General features: G+C 43.6%; 1 protein-coding gene across 27 annotated transcripts in view; it reads right to left on the bottom strand.

Annotated features, from left to right (window-relative positions):
• Window positions 1-19,897, bottom strand: part of PKHD1 (PKHD1 ciliary IPT domain containing fibrocystin/polyductin) — a 467,199-nt gene that overhangs the window by 218,995 nt on the left and 228,307 nt on the right. For all 27 annotated transcript variants that reach the window (XR_012157892.1, XR_012157891.1, XR_012157890.1 and 24 more), the window contains 2 exons: window positions 6,842-7,019; window positions 6,158-6,353 (listed from right to left, as the gene is read on the bottom strand). Coding sequence is in view for 20 of the 27 variants with exons in the window: in XM_073335719.1 (XP_073191820.1) it covers window positions 6,158-6,353; window positions 6,842-7,019 (374 nt within the window). In the remaining 7 variants the exon portion in view is untranslated. The remainder of the gene's footprint in view (window positions 1-6,157; window positions 6,354-6,841; window positions 7,020-19,897) is intronic.

The following is a 19,897-nucleotide window of genomic DNA, read 5'->3' as shown; positions in this document are numbered from 1 at the left end:
AACATCGTCCAGCTGACGGGTCACTGGGGCGAGGAGGGTTGCTGGAGAACGGGGTGGTGGGACGATAAGGGGTCTGGAGGGTTCTTTGGGAGGTAGGTGGGGCTTTGGGCAGCCCCCGGTAATAGGGTGTGGTCTGGGGTGGTCCCTTCTGGTCTCCGCTCCAACTGCGACCAGTTTTCTTCTTCTCTGCCACCTCCACCCATCTGGCTCCAATCTCTCCTGCCTCAATTACAGTTTTGGGTTTCCCATCTAGGATGTATCTTTCTATTTCCTCAGGAACACCCTCTAAGAATTGTTCCATTTGCATTAGGAAGGGCAAATTTACTGGAGATTCAACACTTGCTCCTGATATCCAGGCATCCCAATGTTTTACAATGTGGTAGGCATGTCGGGTAAATGACATGTCTGGTTTCCACCTTAGGGCTCTGAACCTCCGACGAGACTGCTCGGGTGTTATCCCCATTCTGACTCTCGCCTTGGATTTAAACAGTTCATACTTGTTCATGTGTTCTTTAGGCATTTCAGCTGCCACCTCAGCTAAGGGTCCACTGAGCTGCGGCCTCAGCTCTACCATGTATTGGTCAGTAGAGATGTTGTACCCAAGGCAGGCCCTTTCGAAGTTTTCTAAGAAGGCCTCAGTATCATCACCTGCCTTGTAGGTGGGGAACTTTCTGGGATGGGAAGTGGTACCTGGAGAAGGATTGCTAGGGTTTGTTGGTATATTCTGCTGGGCCTTTATCCTCTCCATCTCCTCCACATGCTTCCTCTCTTTTTCCTTCTCCTCCTCCACATGCTTCCTCTCTTTTTCCCTCTCCTCCTCCACATGCTTCCTTGCCTCCATTTCCCTCTTGTGGGCAGCCTCTTGGTGTTGTTCTGCCTCCCTTGCTTGTTCCTTCTTCAGCTGCATGAGTTCTATCTGTCTTTCATGTTCCCTTTGTTTTTCCTCAGCCTGAAATTTGGCTAATTCCAGCTGTAGTCGAGCCGAGGATTTGGCCATTCTAACCTCTCTCTTTTTAACTAACTTTACACCCGAGGTTTAGAAATAAACAAACAAAACTTGGCTGTAAAATTTTGCTGTGCTGGAATAGAATACCTATTCTCTGATAGTGATTGTCAGCCTACAGAAAAAGACAATTCCCTTGTCTCTGCTCTGGGCCCAAATTAAAGCAAAAAACCTCCAACTACTTGGAAACCTGCTTACCCAGCCCAAAGAAAAAAAAATTTCTTTTCAAACCTGTGCTCCTTGTAAAACAAAAACAAAAAAAATCAAAATCCTAAAAAAAACCCTGCCACTTTTGTCTCCAGGCAGAACACACACCCCCTATTTACTTTTAGGAAGAAAAGAAAAATAAACCTCTGGGTTGGAAGACTGTGAATTTCCCTGCAGGAGTTAAGTACCCTGCCTCCAGGCAAAGAAAACCTGCAATTCACAAGATAATCCCCTTTTGTCTCTGCTTGGCCACAAAGCAGAGAGAAACCAAGCTGCTTTCAGTTTCAAAGCTGCTTTCTGGACTTTCTTTCCAAAGAAAAAAAAATTTCCTTTTTAAAATCTGTATTTCTAGTTCAAAAAATCTCAACTGGATCTCAAATGATTTCAGGTTAATCCCACCACTGTGCCACCATGTCAAGGTTCCTCCCCCACTCTGAACTCTAGGATACAGATGTGGGGACCTGCATGAAAAACCTCCTAAGCTTATCTTTACCAGCTTAGGTCAAAACTTCCCCAAGGTACAAAATATTACACCCGTTATCCTTGGACTGGCCGCTACCACCACCAAACTAATACTGGTTACTGGGGAAGAGCTGTTTGGACGCGTCCTTCCCCACAAAATACTTCCCAAAACCTTGCACCCCACTTCCTGGACAAGGTTTGGTAAAAAGCCTCACCAATTTGCCTAGGTGACTACAGACCCAGACCCTTGGATCTTAAGAACAATGAACAATCCTCCCAACACTTGCACCCCCCCTTTCCTGGGAAATGTTGGATAAAAAGCCTCACCAATTTGCATAGGTGACCACAGACCCAAACCCTTGGATCTGAGAACAATGAAAAAGCATTCAGTGTTTTACAAGAAGACTTTTAATAAAAAATAGAAGTAAATAGAAATAAAGATATCCCCCCTGTAAAATCAGGATAGTAGATACCTTACAGGGTAATTAGATTCAAAAACATAGAGAACCCCTCTAGGCAAAACCTTAAGTTACAAAAAAGATACACAGACAGAAATAGTTATTCTATTCAGCACAATTCTTTTCTCAGCCATTTAAAGAATTCATAATCTAACACATACCTAGCTAGATTACTTACTAAAAGTTCTAAGACTCCATTCCTGTTCTGTCCCTGGCCAAGACGACTACAGACAGACACAGACCCTTTGTTTCTCTCCCTCCTCCCAGCTTTTGAAAGTATCTTGTCTCCTCATTGGTCATTTTGGTCAGGTGCCAGCGAGGTTACCTTTAGCTTCTTAACCCTTTACAGGTGAGAGGAGCTTTCCCCTGGCCAGGAGGGATTTCAAAGGGGTTTACCCTTCCATTTATTTTTATGACAACAGTCATGACATGAGCCTGTGTCACAGTAGGTTAGCATTTCATAGGGCCAGACAGTGACTTCAGGACCCACAAGTGCTTCGAGAGCATTTCTTTTGGGACACAAGACGTCCTGGAGGAAAATAGCACCTTCCCACGTACACAAGGATACATAGCAACCCTAACAGCATAGTTACAGAGGTATGAATGAGAGTAGCCCCCAAATTCCTTCAGCACAGGAGGCTACAACCCTCTTCCCCCAGCTCCCAGCAGCGAAGGGGAATAATCTGCCTGTGAGCACCTTGTATTTTGAACTTCTGAACAGATCCTTTTTCAAAGGGCTGCATGGGAGTTAGTTAACAGGATTAACGTGCAAAGGTAGCAGTCAGCACCTTGGTTAACAGGATCATTGCATGTGTCCTCCATGCATTTGAAACATTGGATCCTGTGGGTTCTACTTATCGCCCATTATAATTATAATCGTTCCACATTAGGAGTCTTCTGCATTGTTTGTGCCGCGCTCTAATTTCCAAACAAGTAAAGCACCGGGGCAGCTTAACCACCTTGTTCCCAACCTTATATTTTCTCATCCTTTGTGTCAGACAGTTTCATTCCCCGAAGACGAGAGCTTGCAGGATGCTGGTCAAATTCCGTGACCGATCAGACAAGGGGGGCGTAGAGAGCATCTGAGCTGAACATGAACAGTCCCCAGTGCTGGCTGAGGCAGATTCATTCAGCTGTTTGGCTTTTTTGAATAACAATATCTTCCCAGTTGTTGGGTCTTTTTTAAATTTCCATTGGGGCTGAGCAAAGGGCTGTGTGAATTTAGGAGCCTGCCTCTGAATGAGCTGGCATCTGATCTGTATTTACTGACGTTAATTTTGAATTTAATGCACCCCTGCCACTACCCAACAGTTTGCCCTAAAAAGCCTTTTAACTGGCACAAAGGGAGAGGGTCAAAAGTAAGTTGACCCCTGACAGAATGTACAATTATTAGAGAGAGGCGATACATGAGCAGCTGCTGGAACCCCACCGGTACAGCAAAGTGCTTCCAAAAGTCAGAATATGAATAATACACTCAAGGTCTTCCCCCAACTCTATGAGGGCCTGCTACTTTCTCCAGGAAGAATTATAGCCCTCCCTAGCAGCTGCAATAATTGTGTTCCTATTATCCTAGGGACCTCCCCCTGACCACCCCCTACAAGTGTCCATTGTCGAGACGGAGTCAAGTGATTATATGCTCTGGCTGATGCTGTTTGGGCCCAGCTGCCTAACTGCTGACACACGAGCACCAAGAGCGCAGACTCGCGTCTGCAAGACGGGACTCTAACATACCAGACCTTTTACATAAGTCAAGCAGGAACAAATGATGCTTTATCAGCCCTGCTGACGGGGCAGCCCCCTCTTCCTTTGAAGTGGCGGCTGCTTATAGGCCCTTACAGCTTTTCCTCCTTAGCACAAGCAAACATCCTCCTTTTGATATGCTACATGCTCATTATCTCTGCCCCATTTAATGATTTTTGATTGAAGGGTGGCAGCTCAGTTGCCAAGAGAATAGTTAAAGAGGCTCCACACAGTCAGGCCTACAAGAAAGGCTTTCCTTGTGCAGCAGCCTAAATTTGGAATTTCTTAACAGTGTGTTCTTGTTCTTAGCGGCAGATAAGGGCTGAGCGTGAAATTCTTAATTAAGCAGTAAATAGAGAGTAGGGTGTCAGCAGATGCAGACAGTAGCCATGGCGACCAAGTCACATGAACAAGAGAACTGAGACTAAACATAGGCCTCAGGCTTGGACGTGAGTGACAGCTGAAGAATCCTACAAAACGTGTAAACTGGATTAATTAGTTGACTAATTATTTCATATAGTTAAATGTAACAAAAATAAAAACAGCTCCCAATGTTAAACAGCAGAGTGTTCCAAGGGCTAAAACCAAAAGCGCCATTCTCTCTGTTTCAATGTACAGATTCGTCTATTTTAAGGCTGGAAGGGACCACTGTGGCCATCTTGTAGATTGTATTAATGGTCTCCCAGTTATAATGTAAGTAAAGTACAAGTTGCAGTCTAGTCAAATGTTCTCAGCATGGATTATAAATGTGAGATGGAGATGTTTTAATTCATTTGAATGCCAAATATGTGATTCTATCCCCCCGTATTAAAAAAACATTGTACTAAATGCAACACAATCAGAATGCAAACAAGATGAAAGGAGGAATAGAAATGTAACCATTCTGTTTGAGACTGCTGCGTGCTAAATGGTACATCATAGTTCACTACTGTTGACAACATTAGTCAGATCGATTTATTTAATGTCAATAACGTGCCAAGAAATACACCACAGGTTTCCAGCTTTCCCAGGCTTCCCTACTTCAAGGAAAATGTTATGCAGGGTATCCAAAGTGCCCAACTGTTGACATATTTGTACTGGAAATAATAGGTCCTCAGTGGAGAATTATCTTCAGATTTGCATGTAGCTGTATGTGTCTTTTCCCCCTCCTTACTGTTAGTAAATTGCAAAGAAATCAAGATTTTTTGCTCTGTGATACATGTGTAGCACAACCTTGGGTGAGTCACTTAACTTCTCTAGGTTTTACTGCAATCAAATCAGTGCAAATCAGAAGTAACTCAATAAAGCCAATGAAGTTGTACGAGTGTCAAAATGGTCTAGCTAAGTCAGATTCAGGCCTTCTGTGTTTTAGCTTCACTAAGGGTATGTCTACACTATCGTGAAGTACCTATCCAGGGGGTCAAGTGGGCTTCCATTGCCTGAGTTGAAGCCTGAACCACTGTGTTCTCTCTGCTGTTTTTAACTATATAGACTGGACGAACGGGAGTGCAAGTACATACATCTATGGGATAAAGTATGGGAGCTCCAAGTTACACCCCCGGTTGCAGTATAGATATAGCATATATGTGAAATGACAATGATAATAGCTGCCTCCCAAGGGCACTGTGAGGTCTAGTGACTTCCGGTACTGCCATTATTAATCATGGTCCTAATCATTACTTCTCCTTTCACAACCAGAATTTAGCACCAGAGTGACCGATTTGCTGGAGAAAAGGATAAAGGGGTGAAAGTCCCAGGTTTTGAAGAGGTTGTCAATGCCAAATTGCAATAAAGAACAGTCAGTAAATCACAATAAAGAACAGTCAATAGCCACAACATTTAGAAATTATCTCTAAAAAGTCAACGTTTTCAAACCTATGGGCCTACAAAGCCACTGAGAGTTCACGATGTAAGGACCCACTCTTCATATTAGTAATCCTTAGTAAAAAAAAAAATAATAATACTCCCATGACTTTCAGTGGGTGCAGGATTGGACTCACAGCAAATATCTCCTAAGACATTTAAGGTGGGGGATTCAAGGGATTGATAATGGACTCCAAAAGTCTTTTTACCTCCAAAGCATCAGTTGCCAAGGCTCATACTGTACCTTCCTTTGTGGATAACTAAGAGATTAAGGCCCTGACCCTGAAAAGGCTTGGGCATGTGCATAACTTGTTATTTGAGTAGTCCTACTGACTTAAAGCTATGTCCATGCCTAAGACCTTGCAGATCAGAGCCTTTAATTGCAGATTGGCCGCTCCAGCACTGCTCATTTGCACGTTACATATATTACTTGCATTGCACTTACCTAAATAGGTTAGTTTCCCCAACTTGCTGTTGAAAAACCAGTCACAGCCCTTGTTATGACTGTGTGAAGGAAGTGACTGGAGTGGCTGACCAGGCCTTGTCCCACAGAGCAGAATGACCTCAGCATAGGATGGGAGGTTCTCATGTTCCACCAGTAAGTAATTCCCAGCAACGAAGTTATCGAATGTAGCCGAGTACTAGATGGAGGGAAACATAATGAACATGCATTTTCTTGAAGTGTAATGCATTCTTTTGTGAATTGGCATCAGAAGCATAGAATGTTAAAGACTATGTATGAGAGGTGGGAAGTGGACGCTAAATCAATCCTCCTGACCACATTAAAACGAGGGTAGAAATTAGGGGCCATCAAGACCAAGCTTCAGTGGGTCTTAAGTGGTTCACAGATCTTGTTCTGGCCCTCTGCACTGGGGCGAACATTCACCAATAGTGCCCAGAATGCTCTTCCAGCTCAGAGCAATTTCATAAAGTTGCCGGTGTATGTGATCTGAAGACTATCTTGTGTTCTTTTATGTGCACACAGTACTTTTCCTCCTTTGTTTGCCCATCCAGAACAATGGGAGGGTTTCTCTTCCTTTGTTCCTTGATATAGTTTTGGTTAATGCTGTTCATCCATTACAAAAGCCATTTTATAAACAAACAAAACAAACAAAACACACAGCATTACCTGCAGTTGTTTGCTGACGAAAGGGTTACCAAAAGTCAGAGTGTAAGTCTCCTGGTCCAAGAGCAGAGCCATCCAACCATAGGGGTTTGATAAAGTATCAGAGACGTAATGGACTGTGGTTGTCTTATTATAACTATCAGTCACGGTTAAATTATAAGGAAAGTCTGGAGCCTCTTTTCTAGGAAAAAAATACATTAAATCTGTGTTCAAACCCTTCATTTAATAATATTATTACATTTTACTTTTTTTTATAGCAGAGCCTACAGGCCCCATCTGGGATGGGGGTGCAGGCTCTGCCCTGAGGAGTTCATACTGCAAATAGATGAGAAAGACAAAGGGTGGAGAGGAAACAGGTGAAGTGACTTGTCCAAGGTTCCACAGAAGGTCTGTGGTAGAGCCAGGCCTGTTTGCTATCGGCTAGACCAGTGGTTCCCAAACTTGTTCCGCCACTTATGCAGGGAAAGCCCCTGGTGGGCCAGGCTGGTTTGTTTACCTGCTGCGTCCACAGGTTCGGTTGATTGCGGCTCCCAGCGGCCGCGGTTCGCTGCTCCAGGACAATGGGAGCTGCTGGAAGCGGCGCGGGCCGAGGGACATCCTGGCTGCTGTTTCCAGCAGCTCCCATTGGCTGGAGCAGGGAACCGCGGCCACTGGGAGCCGCGATCGGCCGAACCTGTGGAAGAGGAAGGCAAACAAACTGGCCTGGCCCGCCAGGGGCTTTCCCTGCACAAGCGACGGAACAAGTTTCGGAACCACTGTGCTAGACTATACTTTCTGAAGCAGGGAGAGCTGGGTCTCTCACATCGTAGGTGCATGCCCTAACTGCTGATCTAGCACAGGTTGGGTCTCTCTCTCTCTCTTGCTTGCTTTGTCACACTCTCATGTTTTTTCATGAAAAATGTCTAAAGGACCAATCTGGAATGAAAAGAAGTTCCCAAAACTTCAACATTCTTCACAAGTCCTGTCTCAAGCCATACCCAAAGATTACTCAATTGATTAACAGGCCTTCTACACGGTCAGTTCCTAAAGCCAGAACAAGAATATATCTGAATTGTGTGAATCTGAATCGGACTTTACCTCAGATTTTTTCAGTTGTTAGGACCTAACCCAAAGCCCACTGAAGTTAGCGGGATTCTTTCAATTAACTTCATTGGATCCTCAGAAATATGGCCTGGAAACTAAGGGTTCTATTCCCAATTCTGTCACTTAACTTCTCTGTGTTTCAGTTACTCCATCTCTAAAATGCAGATAATACCTAATTCACAAAGCTGGCATGAAGCTTAATTTACTGGTGTTTCTACCACCCTTTGAGATCTTTGGATGGAAAGCACTACCGTCTGTAAGTGCAACACATTAGCATTACATGTCTTTCCACAATGTTAACTTCTCAGGGGGGAGCAAATATATGAATAATAATCTATAAAATGGCCATTAAACAATGGGAAGCATATGTCATTTAAGCTCACAAATATCTTTTTCAGCTCCTGCACAAAGGAAGAGACTTGAAAGAGAGTGTGTGGATTGCATCATGGACAATTGTTTGGTTAGTCAACTTCTCGCAAAAAGGTGATGATTTCACAGAACCATTTATCTGATCATCCAAAGAAAAACTCAAAAAACTACTTCTTCTCTAATTTCCCATTTCTCACTTATCTCCAGTCCAGTCCATCAAAAACTACTCAACAATGTACAGTAATAATGACAACATTCATGTGTGTGAGACACATTGTAGTTAAGATAGCTGAATTCCAGTACTAAAAAGAATAAAGTACAGCTGGAGTTACTAGATTCACCCATATTGATTACCCCAAAGCTTTTAAACAGCTATCACCACAGGACAGCCCTCTCTTCCCCTTATTGTCTCCCAAACTGTAAGAACATAAGAGCGGCCATACTGGGTCAAACCAATGGTCCATCTAGCCCAATATCCTGTCTTCCAACAGTGCCAATGCCAGGTGCTTCAGAGGCAATGAACAGAACAGGCATCATTCAGTGATCCATCCCCTGCGATCTACTCCCAGCTTCTGGCAATCAGAGGCTAGGTATACCCAGAGCATGATGTTGCATCCCTGACCATCTTGACTAATAGCCATTGATGGACCTATCCTACATGAACTTATCTAATTCTTTTTTTAACCCTGTTATAGTTTTGGCCTTTACAATATCTCCTGGCAATGAGTTCCATAGATTGACTGTGCGTTGTGTAAAATGGTACTTCCTTTTGTTTGTTTTAAACCTGACACCTATTAATTTCATTGGGTGACCCCTGGTTCTTGTGTTATGTGAAGGAGTAAATAAGACCATAAGAATGGCCAGACTGGGTCAGACCAAAGGTCCATCTAGCCCAGTATCCTGTCTTCCGACAGTGGCCAATGCCAGGTGCCCCATAGGGAATGAACAGAACAGGGAATCATCAAGTGATCCATCCCCTGTCATCCATTCCCAGCTTCTGGTAAGAAGAGGCTGGAGACACCAACAGAGGCTAGGGTCGCCAATACAAATACAATATAAAAATAATACTTCTTTATTCACCTTCTCCACTCCAGTCACGATTTTATAGACCTCGATCGTATCCCTTCTTAGTCATCTATTTTCCAAGTTGAAAAGTCCGGGCCCTTTTAATCTCTCCTCAGATGGAAGCTGTTCCGCACCCCTCATCATTTTTGTTGCCCTTCTCTGACCCCTTTCCAGTTCCAATATCTCTTTTTTGAGATTGGGGTGATCAGAAATGCAACAGTATTCAAGGTGTGGGTGTACCATGGATTTATATACTGACATTATGGTATTTTTTCTGTCTTATTATCTATCCCTTTCCTAATGGCTCTTAACAGTCTGCATCTGACAAAGTGGGTATTCACCCACGAAAGCTCATGCTCCAATACGTCTGTTAGTCTATAAGGTGCCACAGGACTCTTTGCCGCTTTCATTATTATAGAGGACTATGCAGATTTCTGGGAACTAGCCAAACTGTCAGACACTACTACAGTGATCATCACAGACCAAGTGTAACCCACACACCTTCTGGGTGTGGTGTTCTGTCCCATCTAGTGGCACCAAAACCACTTAGCAAGAGACAGTTAAATGAGTCTGCTCTGCAGCCTTAGCTAACAGCTAGTTGGCTTTCAGCTTATGTGGTAGAGGCTCATGCATTAAGCTCCAGAAGTCCCAGGTTTGATCCCACCTGCTAATGACCAGGGTCTGTCAGCGTTACAAGTGGGGGCTCATCGGGGATCTCAACTAGGAAGTCTCTGAAGCTCGGGACATGTTTCCTTAGCTAGGGGAAGTATATAACCCACACAGCTTCTGGCTGTGGTGTTCTGTTAGCCTTAGCTAACAGGCAGTTGGCTTTTAGCTCATGCAGTAGAGGCTCATGCACTAAGCTCCAGAGGTCCCAGGTTCAATCCTGCTGACGACCGGGGCCTGTCAGCATTACACAAGCAGTGAAGCGTTTCAGCACAAGTGATATCTCAAACTGTGTAGTTTTAGAGAAGAGACCCCAGTTTACTTGCAGTGAATTTGTGTAGTTTACCCAGGAGTGGGAATTCAGTCATACCAGGCAGTCATATGGCAAAGCCTAATCAGCAGTTAGAATTGTTCAGACTCTATTAAAGAAACCTGTAAAGAGCAAAGAAAATGTTTCTTGATTGGAGAAACACTCCCACAGAAGGCTATAATAGCAGCCTGGTACGGTGTTTAATGTCAAGATGCACATATCCACTGGTGCCTACAGCCCCAGAATCACTGCAGCTGGCAGGAGTGGAAGGAGAAATAAGCAAAAAGGAAGACACACACGTAAAGTCTAAGGCCTACTAAGTCCTCCCAGAACTACAAACAGAAGACCCTACCTCGACAAAATCATTCACTTGGAAGCAAGCTACATGTGTTGATCAGATAAATCCTTGTCCATATAAAGCAGCAGTGGACAGGCATACTTAATTGAAAGTGCAAATATATTAGCCCACTACAAATACAAAACATAACATGGACATGAAGGGAGTCACAATCAGCAGGACACAGGAGATACATAGGCCAGCGAGCGACCGATAAATACTGGAACAGATTTTCAATACCATACCCCACCAGAAGAATCAAATGCAAGACAGTCTCTTGTCATCAGAAGAAAGACTTGCACTCATTCCAACATCAAACCACTTCCAAAATAAATACCAGATTTGTACCCACTGCCCCCTCAATATCTGACCGATGAAGGTTATCAGACTGTTTTTTTTCACAAGCTCCTTCTTAAAAATAAAAAGAACAAAACAAAAAAAAAAACACCTTTCAGTGTTCTCCACTGTTAGCCAGCTCCTAGCACAATGAATACTATAACAACACTTTACACTGCTTGAAGACAAGCTTAGCCTTGTACCCAAGCTGGGATTCTTGTACTTCCTGACCTCTTCCCTCCACCCTACCAAGTCAGTACTTTCTGGGAAGTTAGTTAACCCCTCTTGTTTCGTCACATCTAGAATTAGATTGTGTAGAAAGATGTTGCCCAAACAGCTTACATACTACAGAGAACCTAGCATACTTGTGTGCACTGTAAAAATGACACAGCCTTCCATGCATTTTGGAAGAGTTTCATGATAGAATCACACAATTTCCATTAAAAGTCACTAGGAATTTTCCCTTTAATGGCAGTGGGAGAGGTGAGGCTAATTCCTTTGTAGTTCAAAGTATTATACACTGTCCCAGCTCTGTATTGGCAAACAAAGGGTGTAGGAAGGGGAGACGGCACAACAAGCCTTCCCCGGTTGCGTCCTTGGGTAGGGACCTGGCATAATCCCTTTGGGGATACGTGACATTGCTCTCAGCCAGGAGAGTTTATCCAACATGGAGGGAAGCAGACAGAGCTTGCTTTCCAAGGGTGGTCAGGATGATGCGGCAGTGTAGTGTACATTCCCTCAAAGCTCCAGGAAGGATTCTGGCTGAGTCAGCCCTGCTGGGGCTCACGCTACAACATAGCCCTTCCCTTATCACCAGTCACACTCATAGTTTCAAAGACATAATCTGGCCCATGTATGGAAAGGTTTAGGGCAGGGGTGGCCAACTACAGCCCACAGGCTCTTCCCTGGATCCTTAATACAGAGGTACAGTTGTTTGGGGTTACAGGTCTCAGTATAGCAAGCCCCATCCTGATCCAAAAGGAGCCTGGCATGCTAGGGCCTGAGCTATATATGGGCCATGCCTCTGTAGTGAAGATGAATGTAGCTTCGATCAGAAACTTTTAACACGAACTAGGTACAATGCCAGGATTATGGCCTTTTACAGAACACTCAGCAGCAGGATAGTGGGTGGAGGGGAGTATGGAGAATAAATCAATAGAAACTGACTGGAAGGAGCTTAGAAGGGTTAAATGGGTGGTTCACTACTAATAAACCTCCCTTTGTAGGCATCAGATGGGCCAAGGTATTCACACTAATTAAGCAAGCAACTGACAACCACTATGGTACTGTCAGGTTGTGAGCACTTTCACACCTGCTCAGGTATGGAGGAAAACCTTCATACGAGGATGTGCTGGCTGCCACTTCCAGCAGCCCCCATTTGCCGGGGACGGTGAACCACGGCCAGTGGGAGCTGCGATTGGCCAAACCTGTGGGCACTGCAGGTAAACAAACCGTCCCAGCCGCCAGCGGATTTCCCTGACGGGCCACTTGCCAAAGGTTGCCGATCCCTGTGCTACAGTGATGGAAAACCACAGCAAGTGAGAGGAGATTCAGGGCCACAATTCCCAGCTTCAGTGCAACATGTCACTTTTGTTTTTCTATTTTCACAGTATCTCTGCATTATATTGAAGCCCCACAGGCAACTGTGTGTTTGAGGCAGTTTTTCTATGGGAGCCAATAGGTGTGAAAGTGGACAGAAAATTCAGTCTGCGCAACCCAGTCTGGATACAATCTGTCAGTCACACGGTTTTGCACTGCTGCCCATCACCGTAGTAGGAGAGTGCCTTCCGTGTATCATCAGTTAACAATGGAAAAGTTCCTAGTTCTCTTTATGGAGTCACTGGCATTTCTCCCGTTTTGGCCTAAAAACTCCATTTGGGATAAGGTTTGGGTTTTTTTATTTTTTTCTCTTTAGGTTTTATTCATTTACTCTATGTTTTAGGTTGATTGGTTTTAGGGGCTTGAGGGTTGTTTTTCTTTTTGGTTGTTTGGAGCTTTTTGGGTGGGTGTCATTTCTGTGGAGGTAAGGCCTTTCCAAACAGGAAGGTTTTGCAATGCTTCCTGAGGACAGTCAGACTCCATGTTCCCTGAATAGCCTCTGGAAGTTTGTTCCACAGCTGGATCCCCTCAACTGGGAATGTTTTTTCTCCAACTCTCCCACACTTTGTCCTGCTCTTCATTCAGATATTACCCCACCCACATGTACCTTAATCCGGCATCAGCACCAAAAAAATCAAACCAGGTTTTGGGAGGGTTGAAAAAGCCCTGCCACTTTATGAAAGAGTTAGTTCGTCCAAGTTAACCCTGACTTTGATACCACATTCCCTTCAAAAGGATGTTTCTGTGCTTGTTTCTCATATTCTTGCCAAACTAACTCCAAAATGGGATTAGACGGCTAATGGAATTTACCAGCCACAATTAGCACCATTTTCATTTGCCCTAAATAGCCAACAATTTCACTGTGCCCTAAATAGCCACCAATCTACCTCTCTTTAATGTTAATGAAGCAGAGGAGCACAGGCTCGAGTATTTCTAATTCAAAGGAGCCAAGGGAGCCTGCATGGATCATTAACATGAGAGAGCTTCATTACCAAAAGAAAGAGCCTTTCCCTGAACTTCCCCTGGCTTTATTTGAAAGAAACCAGGAGGCAGTGGTCTTAATGCAAAATTAACCCCTGCTTTAAACAGTTGGAAGCTTTTACAAACTGTATCAGAAAAAAATGGATGACCCATTGACAGTGCTGTATTTTTATATTGAAGTGGAGTAATTCAATTAAGGAGTAATTTGCTTTAGAAATATGGCATAGTTACGAGACAGAACTTTACAATCTGAATCACAATTTACCATTGCGGCTGTATAAACTGTTATGTAATTTAGCTCAAGTGTACTGTGTAGAGCTGTTGAACATAGATGGCCCACAAAGGATTTGCTGAACCAATCAACAGCACCAAGGAGAACAAATATTAACTCTCCTGTTTATGTTTACCATTAGCTTTCTTATCCTAAGGCTCCATATCTCTGCGTATGGTGGCAGGCGCTGTGTTTATCTCTAAACGCATTCTGTTTGGTACATTTGTGAAATAACCCATTATGATTATCCATCTCCTTAAAACAGGAAATCAAATAGCAGCTCACTTCAAATGGGGCTGCAAACATTTGTGTTAATACTCTAATTTACTGTTGTACACATGGAGGTTAAATGCAAACTCTGACTCCAGCAAACTCTTATAGTTTAGGTGGTGGACCCAAGAACATTTTTTTTCTTTAATTGTGGAGGTTCAAACTCTTTAGATATTGTCACTAAATCTGTGTACTCAAGTCCAAAGACTGCGAATGTGATTCTTATCTCCCTTGCATGATGTAACTCCTATCTTCTGTGGATATTCTCCTGATTTATACTGGTAAAAGTATGAGAAGAATCCGGCCTTTTGTGCGTGGTTTTCAGAGATGCTGAGCAGCCATTACGGGATATACAGTTCTGAAAATCAGACACAAGGTGTTTCAAGTTGGGCATCCAGAAACCGAGGTAAAAATTTGGAAGCATGCATTTTGGGACTGCCATAATTTACCTCACATCTGTACTGCCATTGTCCATGAACATTACGCTAAAAATCAATTCAATCTTAGGACCAATCAATTATGTAAGAAATACAGTGTAGCAAGCCGGACACAGGTAGGAAATTCAAACAAGTAGGCTTGTTAATTGAACAGCCAGCGTCCAGCTGTTAAATGCTCACCAGCTTAACCGTGACCCCTCAAGGCCAATTTAAGCTAACAGAACACTGTGTGTAAGTGTAGGAAAGGAGTCTGTATGTGTGAATAAGTGTGTGTATCTACAAAAAGAAAAGGAGGACTTGTGGCACCTTAGAGACTAACCAATTTATTTGAGCATGAGCTTTCATGAGCTACAGCTCACTTCATCGGATGCATACTGTGGAAACTGCAGAAGACATTATATACACACAGAGGACTATGAAACAATACCTCCTCCCACCCCACTGTCCTGCTGGCAATAGCTTATCTAAAGTGATCATCAAGTTGGGCCATTTCCAGCACAAAGCCAGGTTTTCTCACCCTCTGCACCCCCCACAAACTCACTCCCCTGCTGGTAATAGCCCATCCAAAGTGACCACTCTTTTCACAATGTGTATGATAATCAAGGTGGGCCATTTCCAGCACAAATCCAGGTTTTCTCACCCCCCCACCCCCATACACACACAAACTCACTCTCCTGCTGGTAATAGCTTATCTAATAGCTTATCTAACACGGCTGTTACTCTGAAACCTGTGTGTATTTAGTGAAGATGTGTGTACAGAGGGCAACAGTGCATGTGTGTAGTGAGTGAAAAAGTGTGGCTTTGCATGTGTTTGACGCGGGAATTGGTACACACATAGGCACCAAGATAAGTAAAGCTCAAAGGAGAAGCAAAACTAGAGTAATCATTTGAACTCTTCTCTTGAAGTCATAAAAGTACAGGGTACACGATTCCTTTCACACTGGAGAGGATATTAGACCAGATTTAGGAATTAAGGTAATCAAAAAGTGAGCTAATCTTTTCATCTCCAGCAAAATAAAAGAGTGAAGCAATAAAAGGCTCAGCTGCAAGGCTGGAGCAGGGCAAAAATCCTGGCTTTCAAAATTCCGCAGTGGAGGCAGATGAAAATGAGTGAGTTGCAAAGTTACTCCTGGACTGTATAAAGTTTACTCAGTGTTTTTAGAATTCCTTGGGATGGAAGGTGCTGTGTAATGGAGATTATTCTAATGCTTTCCTCTTGTAAAAATCATGCATGAGGAGAAGAAACTTTTAAAGTCACTTAATCACATTATGACAATTTTTAATGAGAATTTATTTTAATATTAATAGGGACTCACATTTCCAAGATAATATGGTTAGCAGTGGCATTTTGAGCGACCATATCTAGCCTGCAGCCACTCAACACTGCATCACGGCATACGCTGTTCTTCACAGCACTCAATAACTTTCTTGCATATAGATTTACAAAGACTTTTATAAGCTTCAATTATATTTTTACAAGATGTAAAGAGCCCTTCCAGGGCAGTTTAACTGACACATTAGTTTAAATTTCAACTGGACGTGATAGAACACGCTTTTTTTGAGATATGTCCAGATCCATATTTCCCTCAAAGTTCTTGGGGTTTTATTTAGGTTCAGATGGAACTGATACAAATAGTAGACAGAATAATTTCTAACAAAAAATAATGATTTTTTTGACAAAATAGAAATGTTTTTGCAAAAATGTCTGGGGGCGGGTATTTGGGGGAGTATTTTTCAATTGGGTTTTGATCAAAAAACTGAAAACCAAAAAAATCAAAGATTTTGGGGATTTTCAGAAGCCAAAATTGGATTTTCTTTAAAATATTGTCAAACTCCCTACATATTCTGAAAGAAAAGGCCCTTTTCCCCCCAATTTTTCATGGCAGTGGGGGGGGGAGGGAATTAATTCTTTACTAGTTCTATATTAAGGGCTCAAGTTTGGCTGACAGTAGAAACAGCAGGCAGCTGTGAATTTGAGATCCTGATCTCAACCTCCCTAAAGTGACTCCCTGGAATGGATTCATTTATATACACAATCAAAAAGGCTCATTTTCAGGGAGTGCTGAATTCATCTGTCTCTTCCCTCCTTAATATCTCCTGCCAAGTAACATCACGACAAGGAAACATGGTGCATTTGGGTTAACATCAACATGACACGAAAGCAAAAAACACAGAACCAAGATTCAGACAAACAGGACCAAATTCTGATCTTTTACACCAGGGTAAATCTGAAGCAACTCCATGTCAGTCACTGCATTTATTGCCGTGCAACTGACCATCTGTTCCGTTCTCTTTAAACAAAAACGCACAGTACTTCCAACACTATGGAATCAGAGTGAGATTCTGATGGCCGGACTCTAGATTGTTTTGTTAGCCCCAGAAAACTTCTGACTGCATAAGAAGAGAAGGATAGCCTTGTGGCTCCGGAACTAGACTAAGATTCGGGTGATCTGGGTTTGAGTATTAACATTTGCCATCAGGGTCTTTCCCCGATTTAAGATACAATCCACTCTGACAGCATTAACAGATAAGATGGAAACCTTGCCTCCTGCATTACATGGCTCTGAGGAAGCACCAGTGGTCCTATGATTATAGATGGGAAATTCCACCAGCTATAAGGCCATCTGCATCATGCCCAGAGAGGCTATGCAGAATTATTCCCTACAGTACATGTTTTGTGCTATGCCCAGTGCAGTTTTAAATTATTCAAATGATGGTACTTTCTTTCACCATTCTCCTGGGAGATTATCCAAGACCAATGGACTTCATTGTGAGGAAATCTTCCCCGCTGCCCAGTTTTCCTTTCTCAACTTCTTTCCATTTTTCCTAGTTACACACCCTGGCACCAATCATAGACCATTCCCTCATTCTTGTTTACAACCTTCAATACCTCTGGATGAAATCCACCTTCCCCCAAGACATCTTCCAGTTGTGCTGTAAAAATGTACTTTATTGTATCATTCTCTGTAGCCCCTTATTTACTTGCCTCCACATTTCCCTGACGAGTCCATTTGTAGGGCACTGCCCCTGTCCATGAAGCCTCTTTGACCTATACTCTATTTGAATGCACATTATGTGGGCTGATGTTCCGGGCTGCAAGCTGATGTTCTTTCAACTTAACATGAAGGTGATTTGGCTGGTGGCGCACACACAGGAGAGTGAGATCTAGAAATAGCATAGAGAAGATTCTCTTGATCGCCATGGAGGGGGGTTACTCAGTTCAGAAAACATTCCACTGGGGGACAGGCTAGCAGCTGGCCTGGGGAAGTAGTGCTGCCAAGTATCTTTGGCATCAGCTGACTCCCTGCTCTTGGAAAGAATGGAAATAGGAAGGAGGCTAGCCTGAAAGGAAAGGAAAGAGCCAAAGGCCCCTGCTGCGACTAGTTAAAAGTATTAAGCCATCTACCTGCAGTGAAGGGCAACGTTGAATGCCAGATTCAAACTATCCCAAAATTCATAAGTGCTGGGATCTAAGGTTCTAATTCATTGTTAGTTCTGCTCACCCCCCAAGACCCATTGGCACTGTGAACTGGAAGGAACAAGAGGGATCTGAATATTTGTTAGAGAAGTGCACCATCATCTTTTATGCATTATCATCATTTATATTCTGGGGTGCCCAGATGCCCCAATCAAAACTGGGGCATCACTGAGCTAGGGGCTGTATGTATATAGAATAAGGGAGAGCCTCTGCCCCAAGAGCTTGCAATCTAAACAGGCAAGACAAATAGACAAGACAATCTAAATAGACAACACAAGTTACTTCTTCTCCCAAAGAGTGGGAGGGGAAGTAACTTGCCCAAGGCCACATGGCAGAGCCAGGAATAGGACATAGATCTCCTTACTCCCGGTTTAGTGCCTGGTCCACTTAACTGCACAACTCCGTAATCCCACTGATTACAGACTTTTGGTTTAGTGGAAGTGCGTATTTGCATGGGAAGTTTCTATGTAGCTGAAGGCTTCAGGAAATGTCCCCCAGCCCTGCAATTATACAGCAACTTGTTTTTTTTCCTATTTGGAAATGTTTTTCCTTCTTCTAAAACATGAATAATACGAAGGCTCTGAATTATTTACATCCATCTGACAGCGCTCTTCAGCACTGCTGCCAGTGTGCAACGAACTTGAAACAGCAAAATCGGAAAATGGTACAGATTTGTACACTAAACATAAAATGAAATGATGGGGGGCTTGGGGAGGGGGGAAATCAAAAAGCTGGAGTGATTTTTTTTTCATGTGTTAAAACACTCTTCTTAAGAGAGAGCAATTCTAATGTATCCTTCCTCTATGAGCAGTAGTGGTAATGTTTGGCTACGCAACATTTCTCCTTTAGCTGCCAGCAACTCAAATGCAGTAGCCAGCCCAGCTCACATAAGCAGCGGTAGCAACAAGAGGTGAACTGGAATAGCACATCGCAGTTGTATGTCCGTCAAAGCGGAAGCGAGATATTTGACTCTTCCTGAGCATTGTAGAAAGAGCCTGACACATAGCAGTTCGGGTAGGAAACTGAACTTTCTGAGCCTGACGGTCATTTACCCTCAGGTTACATCTACACTGGAGTGGAGGTGTAATCCCCTGCTCGGGGAGATGTACCCCTCGCTAGTTTGCATTAAGCTAGCTCTCTAACGTCGCAGTGCAGCCAGGGCTCCACAGGCAGCGGAAGGGCCTCGCCGCCTAGAGATTCCTGTCTGGACCCTAGGTACCTACTCGGGGTGGCTAGCCCGCCCTGCTGCCTCTGCAGCTGCAGTGACATTGCTATTTTTAGCATGCTAGCTTGATCAGAGCTAGCAGGTGTATGTCTAGGCAAGCTGGAAATCACATCTCCAGCACAGACAGACCCTAAGGCCTTTGGCCACCGGCACACTGTAAAGGGGCCCAAACAGGTGTTTACACTACTACTCACCACCACAATATATTTTCCTCTATATAGAGCAAACGGGAGGCAGAACTCAAATGACAGGGGTACTCAGGGTTTTTTCAATCACATGACCCTTCTTCACCTCATGTCACATGACTGAGCCTAGGAAATATAAGGACCTGTGTCTCATTTACATTTCTGGTAAATCTAGACAGCCAATGAAGATGCAATTGTAGCATGTGTGGGTATACCCATCCTCGCTTTAATATAGCCAGTGTGGGAAACAACAATAGTGACTGTGTGGCGGCAGGGGCTTCAGTAAAGGCTAGCTGATCCCATAGGAGCCCGCTGGGGACCCTGGGTATGTAGTCGGGTTGTTAGCCCACACTGAAGTCTGTCCTGCCACGTCTTCACTACTAGAGAGACCCATGCTAGCTAGATTAAAGCTAGCATGGCTATGCCTAACCTTGCTACAATCATACC

This window comes from Lepidochelys kempii, chromosome 3, assembly GCF_965140265.1.
Source record: "Lepidochelys kempii isolate rLepKem1 chromosome 3, rLepKem1.hap2, whole genome shotgun sequence".
Classification (NCBI taxonomy): Eukaryota; Metazoa; Chordata; order Testudines; family Cheloniidae; genus Lepidochelys; species Lepidochelys kempii.
Note: the sequence above shows the minus strand (reverse complement) of the source record. Positions and strands in the feature narration are given on the sequence as shown.